The 19,262-nt window shown below is 39.9% G+C and overlaps 1 protein-coding gene across 2 annotated transcripts in view; it reads left to right on the forward strand.

Annotated features, from left to right (window-relative positions):
* The first annotated feature begins 828 nt into the window (after nucleotides 1–828).
* The window catches only part of ABCD3 (ATP binding cassette subfamily D member 3), a 93,466-nt gene continuing 75,032 nt past the window's right edge, over nucleotides 829–19,262 (forward strand). For both annotated transcript variants that reach the window (XM_053591102.1, XM_053591101.1), the window contains exon 1: nucleotides 829–1,112. In XM_053591102.1, coding sequence (XP_053447077.1) covers nucleotides 1,003–1,112 — 110 coding nt within the window. In that variant the 5' untranslated portion in view covers nucleotides 829–1,002. The remainder of the gene's footprint in view (nucleotides 1,113–19,262) is intronic.

Consider the following 19,262-nt stretch of genomic DNA (forward strand, 5'->3'; position numbering starts at 1 on the left):
GCAATTCACTAAGTTACCCTATATATACTAGGCTAAACGCTAGGGATAACAATTCCTGCATCATAGCATCAGACAGAAGAATGCTGTAATCTCTAAAGCCGTTCTGAAACTGGGAGGAAGGCCAGCATTAATACAATGAAGGATTGTTACCTCTGAATGTCCCTTTGCAAAGAACAGCGTTTCTCCAACTTTTTCTTTGATGAGACCTACATAAAGAAATTAATTTTATGTAGCCAGCGGCGATACAACCATACAAAAAAACTGAAATAAACATAAACCACTCCTTTGCCACGTAATGTACTCTTGAGACTTTTCCATTGTGTTTCATTAAAATACTGGGTGGTGGTCCTGACCTGCCCAACTGACTTCACAATGCCCTAGAGATTATAACTCAGGGTTTGAAAATCACTGTCTTGGAAAAGGTATCTGATGTGCAGTCATTCTTCCCCCATCTCCCTACATCTCTTTGGGGTTCCCAACTGTGCCTGCGCGTCTTCCTGTCAGCGCTCTCCGGTGGGGCCGCTGCCCTTCTTCCAGGGCTCCTTTAAGAGGGTGGTAACGGCCCCATCACAGGGGAAGTGGAGAGGCAGGGCCCGCTCTTCCAGTTCTTGTGAAAGCCAGGGTGTGTGTGTGCCCAGGATGGGAGGGTAGGGGTGAGGCAGGGGTAGCAACAAAGCCTCGCACGGGTGAGGGGAGGCAGAAGGAGGCACCACTGGGCACAGCTGCGGCGTTTCCGGAGACCCTGCCGGGGTCTGCGCGTGCGCAGAGCGCGCCCCGGGACCGTTCCGCCCTCCCAAACGCCCGCGCGCGCTCCCGCCGAGCTAAAGTCGAAGGTGGGCTCAGCGCGCGGGCGGCGCGGCGGCGCGCGCCAGGGGGCGGTCCTGTGCGGCCGGCACCGCCCTCCCTCCGCGCGCTCCTCTCCTCCCAGTCTCCCCCGCGCTTCCTGCACTAAGACAGTCCCCGCCGCGTCTTCTTTGCCGGCTCGCTAGCCCTGGCCGAGCCATGGCGGCCTTCAGCAAGTACTTGACGGCGCGAAACTCCTCGCTGGCGGGGGCCGCGTTCCTGCTGCTTTGCCTGCTCCACAAGCGGCGCCGCGCTCTCGGCCTGCACGGGTAAGAAGGACCGCGGTCGCGCCGCCTACCCGGGCCCGAGCGGGCGCTCCCCGCGCGCTCTCCCTCCCCGCCGGCGCCCGGCCGACGGGTCCCTTTGCCCGGCCGAGTCAGGCGAGGGAGGGCCGACCGCGACTGCTGCCAGGCTTCAATGTCAGGGTGTCCGGCAGTCCCCGCGGCGCTGGCGTCCGGGTCCGGCGACCTCCTTTTTTCCCCGATAGTGCGAATCTTTCTCCTGCGCCCTGGAGCAAACCCGCGCCCCTGCCCGAGGCTATCTCCTCCAGTCGAAGGCGGGAGGGGGAAGCCTTGTGCCCCCACCCAACTTTTCCCCATGCCACCTCTTTTCGGTGTCAACTTTGTGGTGTGTTGTAGTTTTGCCATCTCATCCCTAGACCGGGAAGGATTTGTTCTGGGGACGTGGATGTGTGATTTGAGGACGGGGATTGGATTCGCCGGGCTGGATGCTGTTGTCTAAATCACTTGGTTGAGGTTTGTTTGGCTCGATTCCAGAGTAATTGCTGTTAAAAGTCGCGAGGGTGATTCCTATGAACTATCTTTCCTGGGTCCTTTTGGGACGATTGCCTTCTAAAGTGTGACCCCTTGTTAGTTGGTCGGCGAACGCCCTGGCATTTAATAGGGAAAGGTTGAATCGATTCTGTCGTACTTCGTTCTGTAGGTGAAAGGTTAAAGTGTGTTTCAGGTGAGGATCAAGATTCTTTGTAATTACACTCCACTACTTCCATTGGAAGAGAATTTTAATGTTTGGATTTAACTTTGGGAGGTTATGAGATAAGAGAAAGGAAGAGAAAGAATTAACAGTTGTGGAATTACAGGCATAACAATTTTTATGTGTTGGGCTACACTTGCCTTCTGCAAATGAATGAGAAAGGTTATTTCTTATGCATTTGCCAGTCATTAGACTTCTCATATTAAATCTCGGCGTAGTGCTTTCATGCATTTTATTTCAATCATCCCTCTGAGCAAGTACTGCCTCCTGGTTTTGGTTTGCCTAACGTGTCTAATTATTAGTAGAAATTGGGCGGAAACACTGAGAGGTGGACTGTTAGGTCATAGTCCCCTCTCCACGAGGTTCCTTCTAGCCTTCTCCTATCTTTATCTTACTAAAGTCAGAAGCGATGGTTTTTCTTTTCCTTCTTAAATCCACTCTGGCTTACTTTTATGATTAAAAAAAAAAAACAACTTTACATACCTGAGGAAGAATATATGTAAACGTAAAGCTTGGAGAGTTTTTCCAAGTAGAACACATCTGTATAATCAGCATCCAGGTCAAGAAATAGAATATTTTCAGCACTCCGGAAACAATCTTAATATCCCCTTCCAGACACAGTACAATAAATTTGCTAAACCGATTTATAAGATTGTAGATTATTAAGTAAGGGAAATTTTTTAACATAATCTAATGGGAATTAGCAGCAGTAGCAGTGAACTAGTATTACAAGATTTGTCTGATTAAATAATTTTAGCTGCCCATTTGCCATTATAAAATGCTTCAAAAATCTCTTTGAGAAACTTTGTGAACTTTGGGGCTTATTAAATTATTCAGCAGTTAATTTATTGAACAAAAGGTTGTTAGTGTTTTGCATTGCGATGAGTACAGAAAGTCACTATTTCACACATTAAATATTTCGTGGAAGGAGAATAGAGATAATCAGTAGGTAAGCATGAAGTTTACATTGTGAGATTAAACTATAAAGAATGATTTTGGGGGAGGGGGGGTTATAAATCGTTGTAGATGGTATACTTCCAGAATCTTAGGAATATCTTCTAGTCATTAACTGTGGTGTCAGAGTTTGAAGATTAGAAGATTCTAACTTTATAGCTTCCTGGCTTTGTGGATGTCTTTGGTAACAGGACTAATTTTAATAACCTGTTGCTTAATTAAGGAATTGGTGGCTGCTTGATCTTCTTTTGTCTATGTAGTAAACAGATTTGTCTTAGAATGTTATTGCCTACTCCCTTAAAACTGGATAGGTTAATAGAGCTAGTAAAACCATTTTAAAAATTACAGTGTATGGCTTGGAGCCCATAGCACAGTGGTTACCTCACCAGCCACGTACACTGACTGAGGCTGGCGGGTTTGAACCCGGTCTGGACCAGCTAAACAACAATGACAACTGCAACAAAAAATAGCCTGGTGTTGTGGTGGGCGCCTGTAGTCCTAGCTACTTGGGATGCTGAGGCAAGAGAATTACTTAAGCCCAAGAGTTTGAGGTTGCTGTGAGCTGTGACACCATGGCACTCTACCCAACTCTATCTAAAAAAAAAAAAAAAAGTTACAATGTAATGTTATCCCAAACATTAATTAAGAGAATGAGTAATTTAATGTTTTGGGTTATTTTTAATTTTTTTTAATGCAGTTCCCCCCCCTCAATTAAGCCTTGTGTTTATGTGTGTGTGTATGACCTTGTACTATGGAAAATTTAACACATTTACAAAGTAAATAAACTAATATAATGATCCCTGAACACTTTATCCTAGAAGTACCAACAACATCCTGCTATTCTTATTTCTCTGTATCTACCTGCTGCTCACTCCTTATTTTTGTAGGTTTTTGGGTAAAATTTGTATACACTGAAATGTACAAATCTTAATTATACATTTTTTAAACAAATGGATACACTTGTATAACACATCCCTATCACAGATTAAAACATTTTCACCTCGGGAAGTTCCCTTGTATTCAATTCAATAATTTTCCACCACTGCTGTGCTCAATTTTTTTTGCCTTAGTTTTGCTTAATCATACATTTTATTTTTTATTTTTTTTTATTATTTATGGGTAAAAATGGAAACTTTTTACTCATGGATAAGGAGGGCCATTTCTTCATTTCAAACTGTCTGAGTATCTTGTACTACCGTGCTATGTGGTAAGCACGTTTACACCCAAATGTGTATATGTATGTGTGTGTGTGTGTGTGTATATATATATATATAAAACACACATTAAAAAATATTAGACGTCCTTTCTCAGGGAGCATACATTCTTCTTAGGGAGAAGAAACTTAAACACAAAACAGTTAAAGATACAAGGTGAAGGCTTGGCGCCCGTAGCACAGTGGTAGTGGTTATGGCGCCATCCACATGCACCAAGTTTGGCGAGTTTGAATCCACCGGGCCAGCCAGCTAAATAACGATGATAACCTCAACAAAAAAAATAGCCAGATGTTGTGGTGGGTGCCTGTTGTCCCAGCCACAGGGACTGTACTTGGGAGGTTGAGGCAAGAGAATCGCTTAAGCCCAAGAGTTTGAGGTTGCTGTGAGCTGTGATGCTATGGCACTCTACGGAGTGCGACATAATGAGACTCTGTCTCAAAAAAAAAAAAAAAAAAGATATAAGGTAAAGACAGAATGAAGTGTATAGACAGGCATGCCTTAGAAGTTCTGAGAAAAGCAAGATTAAGGTGTTTGGGAAGAATTAGGGAAGGCTTTATGAAAGATGTGACCTAAGCTTAGAAAGGGAGTGACTAATTGGATAAAGCTGGACATTATAGCAGTCTTTATCAGATTTTTTGTTCGATTTATGGTAGGAAGAAACCTGTGGTACTCTTTCAGTCCATCTTCCACTGCCACCAGACCTCTTTTTAAGAAACCCAGATGTGATTCTAATATTCCTTCTTAAAATTTTTAGCTACTCTAAAATACAAACTTCTTGTGTTCGTGGTCTGGTCCTTGCCTTCTTTTCCTACTCATCCAACTATATGGAATAATGATGCAGCTGGTCTCAGTATGACCAGCTCTGCCCAGCTTCTGCAGTCTAATTGTAATCACTGTCATCCCCACTCTCTAATATTTACTTTCCTTCAAGACTCAGTCAACATTTTGTCTTAGGTGTTTTCTGTCCATAAAAGCAGGTGCCTTTTGCTTTTATAGTCTCAGCATTACTTTACTGTAGCAGTTCCACTCTGCATTATGCTAGTTTGTCTTCTTGGCTTCTGCCTACATCAGACTCCTAGTTTGGATTTGTCATGGACACTCAGTAAGTAGATAAATGATATACAATAGTTGGAGAACTTTTAAGGGTAATTGACAGGTAGTTGGAGATGTGGGAATAGTTCAAATACGAACAGAGGTATTATTTCATAAAAAAAGTAATGGTTGTGTGCTTGGGAGTATTATAAGTTGACCTAGGTAGTGGGAAATCAGTGGGCCAATTTTAGAAGGCAAGAAAAGGGACAAGTCTGTATTGCCACAGTATTTTATTATTTTAAAACAAACAGAACAAAGCAGTTTCTTTCCCTTCCCATCAGTGCTTTTTGAATGAAGTTCAGATTTCCATCCTGTATTCCAGAGCCTTGCTCAGTCTGTTCTCACTTTACCTGGCTAACCTTCTGTGCTGTTGACTGCCAGTGGGTACTTCTGTTTCAAATAGGCCAGTTTCTGCATTGTTCTTTGAACAGGCCACCCTCAATCCTGGCTTTGGAGCTTAATTCATATTATTTATTAGCCATACCTGGAGTATCTTTGTATCCTTTGTTCTCTAGCTCTTATCATCCTTAAAGGAAAGGATTACCTATTCCATGAAGTATTTTTAACTACTCTAGATGACCTAAATGATGATCACCCACCTTTTAACCTTCCAAAGCACACATTTAAGTATTACTTGTTTTACCTATTCATTTGACTGGGGGTGATTTAGCTGTGGGTACCAAAGTCCACTAGCTTATGGGGGGGATTCTTCGCCCGTTTTAAAGCTCCGATCTATAAATGTTGAGAACCCAGTCTCCTCCCCCAAATATTTCTGGGGAGTTTCAGCGGGCTTGTGTTTCTCTTAGTCACACTTTAGTTCACTTCTTTGCTTCTGCTCTATTTTAGATCCCACTTACATCTTGTCTGTTGAGCCTGTCTCTGATATCTGCCTTGATTTCTCTAAAGCATCTGTCACAAAGTAGGTATTTGTATTAAAGTGTTCATGAAAGTTTGGGAAGAGTGACAAGGAATATATCCTAGCATAAGCGAACAGTTTAAAATTTTTAGGAGTTCTTTGGTCATTCCCATGATTGGAAGTTTTTTGACTTTTTTCTCTGAGTCTCAACTCTATGACTAGGCCTTTTCTTTACCCATTGGGTGTCCTCTGATCTCTAACTTCCTACTCTCTGCACTCCCTTCCCACCAACGCCTCTATCACTGTTCTACAAACTTTAAATACAGATTTTCATCCTTAGATTTGCTTCTTCTTCATCAGGCTCTACAAGGGGCTAACTTCACTTTTCTAATTTTCACAGACCTACTGCATGTTCTGCAAAGTACAAGCATGAATCACATGAGGAGCTTGTAAAGGAAAATAAAAAATCTTGGGGCCCCAGAACTCTTTACGCCAAAGGGAAAGTTAAGTCTAGAGGCTGAGTCCTGCTACACCATCTTCCTAGTGAGTAGCTCTTACTTTACAACCTTGTGACAAAGCATTATTCTTTAGCCAGGCCCTCACAGAAAGCAAACCAACAGGCAAAAGTTCTTAGGCATCTGCAGATGACTGACTTCCAAAATCATAAGTAAACTCCTTGCTGCATGCCCTCATTTTAGGTTTGCATTCTAAGTCAGGCTCCTAAAACCAAAGTCTGCTTGGTTCCACATTGATCATGTCCATTACAAGTTTATTTTCCCAGGTACAGAGCAAAGATGAGATCAGTCATTCCTCTTATCTGCTGCCTTCCCCTGTTTAAGGAAATGTATAAACATGAAACTTCCTGAAAACCTCTTTGAAAGATGTTCCCCCTAGACGTACCTTAAAGCTCAGGCTTGAGATTCTTGCTTCAGTCACTCATTTGCATTATCAGACTAGAGCTGTATGAAACCCTTGAGATGGTTTGAGACTAGCCTGAGCAAGAGTGAGACCCTGCCTCTACAAAAAATGGAAAAAATAGCTGGGCATAGGACTGTAGTCCCACCTACTTGGGAGGCTGAGGCAGGAGGATTACTTGAATCCAGGAGATTAAGGTTGCAGTGAGCTGTGATGATGCCACTGTACTCTAGCCCAGATGACATTGTGGGATCCTGTATGATAAACAAAAACAAACAAAAAAGATAAAGATGCAAATACTGAGCTTAATATCAGATAAAATACACTTCAAAGTAGAAAGTAGTAGTGGAGAAACAGAAGAACATTCATAATGATAAAAGTTAAATCTATCAAAAGGACATAACAATCATAAGATGTTTATGTACCTAATAATTGAGTTTCAAAATCCAAAGAGCAAAACTTGACAGAATTAAAGGGACAGATAGACAATGCCACAATCATAACTGGAAGTTGTATCACCTCTCTCTTAACTACTGATGGAAAAACTGTACGAAAAATCAGGAAAGTCAAAGATCGTCTGAACATTATCAACCACCCTCACCTAATTGATATGTATAGAATATTACTCATAATCTGGAAAGTAAACATTTTGAAATGGTTAGGATGAAACCATGAGTGGATGTTATAAGGGCTGGCCCCATTTGAATTTTCAGAATAAAAAAGAGTTGCTTAAGCAATCATGGGTGAAAAAAAGCTTTAAAAGATTTGCCAGCAAAAGCAGCTGTCTGCTGAACCCAACTGAAACAGGTCAGCCCCAGAACTGGGAACTGTGGAGCTGTCAGTGTTCTGCTAGGTAACTGGGTGCCCGTTGTTTCATCACACTTCTTGGTTTGGGCACGTTAGCATCCTTGGGCAGGCATTCTATTTCAGGGCTGTTGCACTTGCTGTTTCCCCAAATATTCATGCTGCTTATTTCTCCCTCTTTTAGTCTTCTATCAGGCATCTTCATAGCGAGATCTTCTTTAATATACCATCATTTGTATACACGCTGTCCACCTTCCTGTTTTTACTTTTCTCCTTAGCTCTTGTTACTATAATATGTGCTATTTATTTTATGTATTCATCTTGTTTATTTCTTTGCTGCTGTCATGTAAGTTCTCTGAGCACAAGATTTTTGTCTGTTAACAACTTGGTCATAGGTACAGCTCCTGGCTAGGACTGTGGCTGGCATGTAGTAGGCACTGATACTTGTTGAAGGACTCTACCTCCGAGATGTTCATTTCTTAGGTCTGTGGTTACTGTTGTTTTAAATAACAAATTTTTTTGCTACAAATGTAAATGTTGTCTCTTTAAGTACATCATGAGCTTTCAGTAGCTGGACCATTTATAGCCCCATATGCATGGGTAAAGCACGTCTCAGAAACTTATAAAATGGTATCATTATCATTTTGTAGCCTGCTTTTGACAGTTAACAATAGGGTACACACAGTAAGGACAAATTAAAAGATTTAAAAATCATTCATGGGGCGGCACCTGTGGCTCAGTCGGTAAGGCACCGGCCCCATATACCGAGGGTGGCGGGTTCAAACCCGGCCTCGGCTGAACTGCAACCAAAAAATAGCTGGGCGTGGTGGCAGGCGCCTGTAGTCCCAGCTACTCGGGAGGCTGAGGCAAGAGAATCGCTTAAGCCCAGGAGTTGGAGGTTGCTGTGAGCTGTGTGATGCCACGGCACTCTACCGAGGGCCATAAAGTGAGACTCTGTCTCTACAAAAAAAAAAAAAAAAATCATTCATAACACTGTAACCATAATATACATCGTTCTATTTTTGTATATTCCCTTTTATTCCTTATTTATACACATATATTTTGCATAATTATAATGTACATATTTTGTTATTTTCATTTAAAGTTTCCTATTTTTCTCTATATTTGACCTTTGTAACTATTCTTTTACAGAAATATATACATACTCCTCTGTGTGGCCATATTGTAGTTTATTTTGCTTTTAAATGTTGAGCATCTAGATTGGCTCCAGAATTTTTGTAGGTAATTCTGCATATTTTGCAAGTGAACATTTTCATCTCTGATGAATAGCTTTCTTGGAATAAATTGCCAGAAATAGGATTAATGAATAGAAGTTTGTGAACTTCTCTAGTATTTGTGGCAATGGTGTGAACATTCTGAAAAAATTGACTTGTATTATTTAAGAATTATAATTATGGGGCGGTGCCTGTGGCTCAAGGAGTAGGGCGCTGGTCCCATATGCCGGAGGTGGCGGGTTCAAACCCAGCCCCGGCCAAAAAAAAAAAAAAAAAAAAAAAAGAATTATAATTATGCCAATTCGCAATGCTATGAATGACTGTTAATTGTATACTCATCATTAGGGAGTGTTTGTTTTTTTTTCTATTTACAGATGCAAAGTAATATTGCAAGATTATTTTAATTTGCATGTATTTTATAATTTGTAAGAATGAACATTTTTATATTTAGCAACTTATCTTTTATGGAGGCACTTTGAAGTAGTGTAAAAGCATGCATGCTCCTTGGAGTCAGATAGGGGTTAAAATTTTGTTACCCATTTGCTAGGTCTGTACCCTGCAATTTGCTCAACCTTTGTGAACCTTATTAGAACAGAGATAATAATATTTATTTAAGTCAGCAGTTAAGTGTGAGGGTTAAAGGAGAAAATGTTTTAACCCAACCCTCTCATTAGCTGTTCTTGTGCTTGCTAAAGGAAAACAAAAAGGACATCCAAACATCCCATTGTTCACTTTTCTAAAACTGTTGAGCCTTCCTAAAAATTTCTTCCAATGTGCCCCTGAAAATGTCTCTAACGAAGCCTTTTTCAATTGATAGAATCATTTACATTCAGAGTAGGACAGTGTTTAAGTTAGTTGTTTATTTTGGAGGTAGACTCTCACTATTTTTTGTTGTTGTCGTTATTGCAGTTGTCATTGTTGTTCAGCCGGCCCAGGCTGGGTTTGAACACGCCAGTCTTGGTGTATGTGGCCGGTGCCGTAACTACTGTGCTAAGTCAGTTTTATGTGACGTGGCATCAAGCTGTTGTAGTTTTTCAGTTTTTGCTTCCTAAAGGCGATCCTCTTCATTTCTCCACCTGAGGAGGCGGTCCTAAACAAATTCAGTATTCAAAGTGATTCTCACTGACACAGCATGGAACAGAACTGTGACTTGCCTCTAGATCCTAAGCTTTCATTAAAATTGCATTAAGTTACATTCATTTTTATGACAATTAAATATTCTTCGCTCATATTTGGCTTACGGAATAGTTTGCTCTTCCTCTGCCCTCCTCAATTTGTGTTAATTTTTTAAAAAACGTGAGTTTGGATCTTTACACTTATCTTTGTTTGAGCACGGTTGCTTCTTCCTGCTGAAACTTTTGATCTTTCACATTTAATTTTGTATTCTTTCCATCTATTTTCCCAATAAATAAGTGAAAAAATAATTGGATAGGACTAAGTTTAGAATAGTGTATTTACACCACTAATCTATTAGTCGATAGTTTTGGCTCTCATCTTTAACTTCCTGGTGTTTTTCCGTGCATTTCCTTCTAATAATTGACCTAACATTCTGACAGTATCTGTAACCTGAGCCATACTTGGTGAGTCAGAGTCCTCTTTGAGGGTGTTTCTACTGGAGTGGGTAGGGAGAAGGGTCTTTCTTTTCTGGTTATGGAGCTGTGAAGATGAAACTCTTGAGCTGTATGTGGGATTGGTTTCTTTTACATGGAAAAAGCAGAGAACTTCTGATTTTGTCTAGTATCAAATGCTTTGTAGCATAGTAAAAAAAAAAATTTACTAAATTTTTACGATGCCTTCAGAGAAGAGAGTAAGCTTAGTCTGACATAACTTTTTGGTGTCCTCATGCTTGCTCCTGTGATTCACCACTTCCTTCTAAATACTCACGCCCTCATCCGTGACCTGGTGCATATCATCACCTTTTAATCTGTGGTGCTAGAATATAAACTGAAATCATAAGGAAGAAAGATAGCATCTTCATACGTTTCTTTGGAATGATATATATTCCAAAAATACATGGTATTTCCCTGTTATTTCTTTTGGAAAGATTTTGATGGAATATTAGAGTTGCTTAAAATGGCACTTGTAGTATTTCTACATAAAATTAGGAACCAGGCCCTTGCTTAAGAAGATGGCTTTTGTCATAACATTCTTTTCATGAATAAGTCATTTTTGTTTTCAGGCATCTCGTCAAGAACATGGCCTTTCTGGGGTCGGGGGTAGGGTGGGGGTGGATATTGCCTTCCATAAGCTTAAAGGTAAAATTCTTTGGATAACTGATGGTTATATTCTTCAGTGTGAACTATTATACATACTGTATTAACATGGTTTGAAGCTTCCTAGGAGTGTGCTAAAAGTGTTTTTCAAAAACATGCATTTCTTACTCTTTTGCTGGATTAACACTCCTGAGCGAAGCTGTTAAATTAATAAAGTATAACATTGAAAACAAAGCTCATCAAAGCATAATGAGCTAGTTTGATATCTGTAAATGTAGCATTCTCACTGTTATAATAGTATTATAATAATAGACATAAAAGTGGATTATATGATTTACTGTGTGCTTAAATTATTTTGACTTTATATTTCATACTTGTTGGCATTTGAAATAAATGCTCTGTGTAGAATGAGGCAATTTCTCTAGTCAGTACTTTATGTGGCTATTTAAAAAAATGTTTATCCGTCTTCTTAAACTCATGAAGTAAGCAACGTGAAAACATGGTATCTCCTTAGAAGGATAAATGATTCTGTAAGTTTATCTTAATTTAGTGAGTGGATTAGATCTAAAGAGTTGTTTTAAAGTTAAATACTATTTTAAAGCTTCATGATTTTAAGAATTAAACACTTTTACATTATCAAAGTTAAGTATATACTATAGAAAATTTGAATAATAGAAAAAGGAAGGTAGAAGACACCTGTTATTTCTTATGACTATTATATTGATTCTAACATAGGCATTTTTTAGGAGTTCAAGAGGCTTATTAAAAATTTTTTTCAAAGGCTCTGGGTACACTGGCTTATGCCTGTAATCCTAGCAGTGGGAGGCCAAGGTGGGGAAGATTGTTTCAGGTCAGGAGTTCGAGACCAGCCTGAGAAAGTGTGAGACCCTGACTCTACCAAAATCGAAAAATTAGCTGAGTGTAGTAGTACCTGTAGTCCCAGCTACTCAACAGGCTGAGGCAGTAGGATCACTAAAACCCAGGGGTTTGAGGTTGCAGTGAGCTAGGTGGATGCCATTGCATTCTACCTAGAGTGATAGAGCAAGACTTTGTCTCAAACAAAAAAAATTTAAAAAGGGAGAATAAGATAGGCATTTTTCCCCCCCACATTTCAGCATCCTTTTTCACCTTTTAATTTCCTTGAATTAGGAAATAATTTACAACCGATGTATTTTGCTTTGATTAAAACAATATTAACATACTGTTACATATCTTTTTTACTGTGCATGCTTTTGTTTGTAAAAATAATACATATTACATGGTGGCTCATGCTTGTAATCCTAGCACTCTAGGAGGCTGAGGCAGGTGGGTTGCCTGAGCTCGCAGGTTCAAGAGCAGCCTGAGCCAGAGCAAGTACTCATCGCTAAATCTAGCTAGGTGTTCTGGTGGGCGCCTGTAGTCCCAGCTACTTAGAAGGCTGAGGCAGGAGAATGTTTGAGCCCAAGAGTTTGAGGTTATTAGGCCTAGGCTAAAATAGAAAAATACCAGCTAACTCCTGGCAAATTTCTGCAAGCCCCCAGCAAAATGGAGTAAGTCTGTTTCACTCCCAAGATAGATGGGAAAGTACTCACTAACTTCTTGCTTGACTAACTCCCCTGAGAAACTGGGAAGTACCAACTATCTCTGGACTGACCTCTAAGAAATACCAGGTGGGGAAAATATTAAAACAAAGAGATATGGCGTATGGCTAACAAGTCGCAAAATTCTGCTTCTGTACAATGCTTGCTTGCTACCTACCCAGATGCACCTGGACAGCCTGCGTGCCAGCCAGGATGCAGACCAAGGATTAAAAATCCGACCCCTTAAGCACTCGAGGCTACTCTCAGAAACCCAGTGCTGGGACACCGAGGCAGTCGCTGGCTGGCTCTTTAAAAGGACTCTGCCATAAATTTGGCTTGTTTGTCAGTGTGGTCTTTGTGGAACTCTTGGGCACAACAAGGTTGCTGTGATCTATGACGCCAGGGCACTCTCCCGAGGACAACAAAGTGAGACTCTGTCTCAAAAACAAAACAAAACATACATATACACTACATAACAGCTTGCATCAACTTCCCCTTTCTGGCTCTAAATTCAGCGTTATTGCCATTCTTCAGTGTATCTTGGAGGTTAAGAAAAAATTAAGGTAGAAACAGATTTTTTCCTCATTCTAGAATAAGGGGTAGAGGGAGTAGATTGGTGCTAATGAATGAACTAGTTAAGAAAGGAACCCAAAGATCATGCTGCTAAGTCAGATTTGAGAGCTTGTCGTGTATCAGATGCTGGGTTCTTGGATGTTCAGTGTAGAGATGATTAAGATGTCTTGTCTCAAGAGTTGCGGGTTGTGTTACAAGTCTGCATCTTAATTAATTCAGCCTTTAAGTACTAGCTGTGGAGGACACAGTGGTGAATAAGACAGGTCTTTTTTCTTGATTCTTAGAGTGTGAGAAGACAGAACTTATTTCATGCTAGTTTTGTAGTGGCTATTTGGGAAGGTTAAAAATTAAATTAGACATGATTTTTGCTTATAGACGAGTAGACCATTATAAGAGAGAATCCTATTATCTTAATACCAAGTTTCTAATTCCTTTTTTAAAAAAAACACTAGCAATATTTTATTTAAAATATTGTTTTCTGTTTATCTGTGTATACACTTATGTTGTATCAAGAAATTAGATTTAAGGCTTGGTGCCCATAGCTCAGTGGTTAGGGCGCCTGCCATATACACCAGGGCTGGCTGGTTCAAACCCGACTCGGGCCTGCTAAACAACGGTGACAGCTATAACAAAAAATAGCTGGGTGTTGTGGTGGGTGCCTGTAGTCCCAGCTACTTGGGAAGCTGAGGCAAGAGAATTGCTTACGCCCAAGAGTTTAAGGTTGCTGTGAGCTGTGACAGCACGGTACTCTACTGAGGGCGACACAGTGAGACTCTGTCTCAAAAAAAAAAAAAAGAAATTAGATTTAAGGCATTTTCAACTGTAGGGCTCATGTGTCTCCCGCCCCCCCCCCAATAATGCCCAAGATAATGTTCTTTATTAACAGGGTTTGGCGTGAGAAGCAAGTGTAGCATAGAATACGTGGGATGGTCTCATGTTTTATTTAAGTATCATGTAATTTCTTTTTTTTTGTAGAGACAGAGTCTCACTTTACCGCCTTCGGTAGAGTGCCATGATGTCACAGGACTCACAGCAACTTCCAGCTCTTGGGCTTCCGTGATTCTCCTGCCTCAGCCTCCCAAGCAGCTGGGGCTACAGGCGCCGGCCACAACTAACTTAACTGTTGATAAATGACTACATCTTTGTTTGTATTTTATCAATGGTACAACAAAATAGCCATTTTCTCTCCTCCCTCCACTGGCAAATGCATCAGTGTGGGAGGAAATATAACATTTATCTAGTACATTCTATTGAATGTTTGTTGTATGTTAGGAGGCAAGGCTTTGACATACTAAATAAAACAAATGTTGTTTCTAATCCCAGTCTTCTGGAACTATAAATACATAGAAAATTTGCATAACTGTTTATGATTACACCTGTGCTATAATAGGAATAGCTCTGAGCAGAGTTGGGAAAATTTAATTCTTCTGGTTGGGGTAGGAGGGATTCACCCAAAGTCATTAGGGCTTGACTTTAAGAGACAGATAGTGTTTTGCTTAGGAATAAAATGCACTGGGAAAACAGGTTGAGCAAAGGCAGAGAGTTAGTTAATGGATTATGATTTGAGAAGAAGGAAACGCAAGGACATGAAGCTGGAGATATCACAGCAAACTTTTATTACACTCAGCATATAGACATTGTTGGAAATACTTTACATTTAATCCTCATAACCATCTTTTGAGATAATTATTTTATCTTTGTTTTATAGGTAAGAAATTAGAAAGGTAAAAATGGCACCTGATAATGAGATTCCTTAAGTTCGAATTAGCCATGTGGAAGCTAAAAGACAGAATAACACTTTCTAATCAAAATTTTTCAATGAATTTAGGTTCAAAAGGACAGTTAAGAGGGCGGCACCTGTGGCTCAAGGAGTAGGGTGCTGGCCCCATATATGGGAGGTGGCGGGTTCAAACCCGGCCCTGGCCAAAAAAAAAAACAAAAAAAAGAAAACCAGAAAAAAAGCTGCAAAAGGACAGTCAAGAATCATTTAGGGGCTAAAAGAGTTTTATATTAAATGCAAAATGAAATTAGTTGTTAAAATTTTATTATATATCAAACTACAGTCATGCATTGGTTAATGGCAATGATACGTTCCGAGAAAATGCATTGTTGGATGATTTCATCATCGTGGGGATGTCATAGAGTTACTTAACACAGACCAAGTTGGCATGGCCTGCTGCACACCCACACTGTGTGGTAGAGTCAGTTGCTCCTAGGCTACAAATCTTCACATGTACAGCATATTACTGTACTAAAGACTGAAGGCAGTTGTAACATAATAGTAAGCCTTTGTGTATCTAAACATATCTGGATACAGAAAAAGTATAATAGAAATATATTGTAAAAGATGAAAAATGCTACAACTGTATGGGGCACTTACCATGAATGGAGCTTACAGAACTGGAAGTTGCTCTGAGTGAGGCAGTAAGTGGGTGATGAGTGAATGTGAAGGCGTAGGACATTGCTATACACTACTGTGGACTTTGTAAATACTGTACACTTAGGTTACATCACAATTATCAATTTTTTGCATTTCAGGTTAGGGCCTTTGGCTCAAAGGAGTAGGGCACCAGCCCCATAGGCCAGAGGTGGCGGGTACAAGCCCAGCCCCAGCCAAAAACTGCAAAAAAAAAAAAAAATTTTTTTGCATTTCAATAATATCAGTATCTTCCTTCTCCACAATAATGTACGTGGAGCTGCCATCATCTGTGATAGCAATGCCTTCTTCTGGAATACCTCCTGAGGTCACCTGCCTGTATCTGTTTTACAGTTGGCTTTTCTAAATAAGTAGGAGTACGCTCTAAAATAACATTTTCAAAATATAGTATAGTAAATACATAAACTAGTAACATATTTATTAACCATTATCAAGCATTTGTACTATGTGAGTTATTACACACAATTGTTTTGTAAGGCTGGCAGTGCAGTAGGTCCATTTACATTGGCATCATGTTTGAGTATGCATTGTACTACAGCGCTATGTGAGCTGGGAAGTCAGTAGGTGATAGGAATTTTTCATCCCCATCATAATCATGCAGGACAACTGTCAGATGTACAATCCATTATTGACTAGAATATTATTACATAGCACATGACTATATTATAATCATGGTGAAATACTCTTAAGAGTTTTCTAAAACCCCTTTCATTGTAGATTATGCCACAGAGACAGCACAAATATAACTTAATGACTTCTTTTTATGAAACAAAACACCTTTGTAAGCACTGCCCATGTCCAGAGATAGATCTTTGCCAGCTACTGCAGAAGTCTTCCACATGCCTTTTCCCAATCACAGCCCCTTTTCTCTCACCTAAAAGTAACTGCTGTCCTGACTTCTGTAGTAATTGCATTTTTGCATTTCCTTAGAATTTTATCACTCAAATGTGCGTTCCCTGAACACTGTATTCTGACTGTTCAGTTGACCTTTCCTTCCTCTGTATCTCTCCCTTTCCTTGAGCCTCCCTGTTCCCTAGGAAGCAAATACTGAAATTCAGCCAATTAATAATCCTACAATGTCCTCTAAGGCTCAAATGAAAGGGAAAGTTGTATATCTCTCACTTTATATCAAAAGCTAGAGATGATTAAACTGAGTAGGGAAGGTATGTGGAAAGCAAAGATAGTCCAAAAGCCTGTGCTGGTTAGTCAAGTTGAGAATGAAAAGGAAAAGTTCTTAAAGGAAATTGAAAGTGCTACTCTAGTAAACACTCAGATGATAAAAGTGCACAACAGCTTTATTGCTGACACGGAGAAAGTTTTAGTGCTTTGGGTAATTCCCTTAAGCTAACGTCTACTCCAGAGCAAGGACCTAACACTTAATTCTGTAACGTTTGAGAAAAGTGAGAACAAAAGTTTGAAGGTAGCAGAGATTGGTTTATGAGGTGTAAGGAAAGAAGCTGTCTCTATAACATAAAAGTGCAGGGTGAAGCAGGCAGTTATTGGGAAGATGTAGCTAAGGTAATTGACAAAGATGGCTAAACTAAACAACAGATTTTCAGTGTAGACACAACAGCTTTCTATTGGAAGAAGGTGCCATCCAGGACTTTCATAGTTAGGGGGAGGAAGTCAATCCCTTGCTTCAGAGGTTCAAGACATAAGCAGATTCTTTGGTTAGGGGCTAATGTTGCTGATGACTTCAAAGTTTCATTTACCATCCAGAATATCCTAGGACTCTTAAGAATTATGCTAATAGATAATTAGCATAATTATCTTCTGCTGTAGAAATATAATAACAAAGTCTAGCTAACAACACATCTGTTTACAGCATGGCATATTGAATATTTTAAACCCACTGTTGAGACCTACTGCTCAGAAAAAAAATTCCTTTTAATATACAGTAGAATCTCCATAGTTGACCACCTCCTTAAGTTGACCTAATTTTCATAGACTGGCATGCACCACATGTACGTATCTGTACAGAAGGCCTAGTTCCTTATGTTGACCACCTATGTCCATATGTTGACCAGTTTGTTACAGTCCTTGGGTGACTGGGGTGGGTCAACTTACGGAAATTCTTCTGTATTACTGCTCATTGACCATGTACCCAGTTACCCTGGTGCTGTGATGGAGACATAAAAATTAATATTGTTTTCATGCCTGCTATCACAACATCCATTCTGAAGCACATGTATCAAGGAGTAATTGAAACTTTCAAGTCCTTTCCTTTAAAAAATATAATTTTTAAGGCTGTAGCTGCCATAAATGGTGATTCCTCATAGATCTGGGCAAAGTAAATTGAAAACCTTCTGGAAAAGATTCAGTTCTCTAGACACTGTTAAGAACATTTGCGATTCATAGAAGGTCAGAATATCAACATGAAGAGGACTTATAACCCTCTTGGATAGCTCTGAGGAGTTCAAGACTTTAATGGATGAAGTACCTGCAGATGTGTTGGAAATACAAAGAGTGGATCCTGAAGATGTGACTGAATTGCTGCAGTTTCTAATCTCATGATAAAACTAGAATGGATAGGCTGGGTGCGGTGGCTCACACCTGTAATCCTAGGACTCTGGGAGGCAGAGGTGGGTGGATTGTTTCTAAAGATAGCCAAGGATTGTGGTGGGTACCTGTAGTCCCAGCTACTTGGTAGGCTGAGGCAAGAGGATCAGTTGAACCAAGGAGTTTGAGGTTGCTGTGAGCTATGACACTATGGCAACAAAGTGAGACTCTGTCTCAAAAACAAAAGAAAACAAAAAACTAGAATGGATGAGGAGTTGATACTTATGAATGAGGAAAGAAAGTGGTTTCTTAGATGGAATCTGTTCCTGGTGAAGGTGGTGTAACCATTGTTAAATGATAACAGATTTGTTAGAGAATATTACGTAAACTTAGTTGATAAAGCCATAGCAGTTTGAGAGAAGTGACTCCAACTTGAAAATTCTGCTGAGGTTAAAATGCTATGGAACAGCATTGCATGCTATAGGGAAAATCTTTCATAAAAGGAATAGTCAATTGTTGGAGCAAACTTCACTGTTGTATTATTTAATAAATTGGGAGTACAACAGAGTGAGACACTGTCTCAAAAAAAAAAAAAAAAAGAAATTGCCACAGCCACTTCAGCCTTTAGCAGCCATTACTCTGAGCAATCAGTAGCCATCAATGTTGAGGTAAGACCCTGCATTACCATTTTTATTAGCAATAAAGTATTTTTTTAATTAAGGCTTATATTGGCCTTTTTAGACATCTTGGTGTTGCATATTTAATAGACTATAGGATAGTGTAAACAGTTTTATATACACTGGAGAACCAAAGTATTATGCCTTGCTTTATTGCAGTGGTCTGGGCCTGAGTACACTGGGTCTGTGAGGTGTGCTGTGTTAATGTACTCTTAGCGTCAGTCTGACAGGTGAGTATTTAACGCTTATGATCTCTCCTTACATCAGTGGCTCTAAGTTTTTCTTCTTGTCCAAAGCTTGTACTCTATCTAGTAAATTCTTTAGGAAGGATTCAAGGACAAAATTTCCTGTTGCAAAAAATTAGTCTATGGCCTTTATACTTGAAATTATAGCAAGAT

Source organism: Nycticebus coucang, chromosome 5 (genome assembly GCF_027406575.1).
Source record: "Nycticebus coucang isolate mNycCou1 chromosome 5, mNycCou1.pri, whole genome shotgun sequence".
NCBI classification, from domain to species: domain Eukaryota; kingdom Metazoa; phylum Chordata; class Mammalia; order Primates; family Lorisidae; genus Nycticebus; species Nycticebus coucang.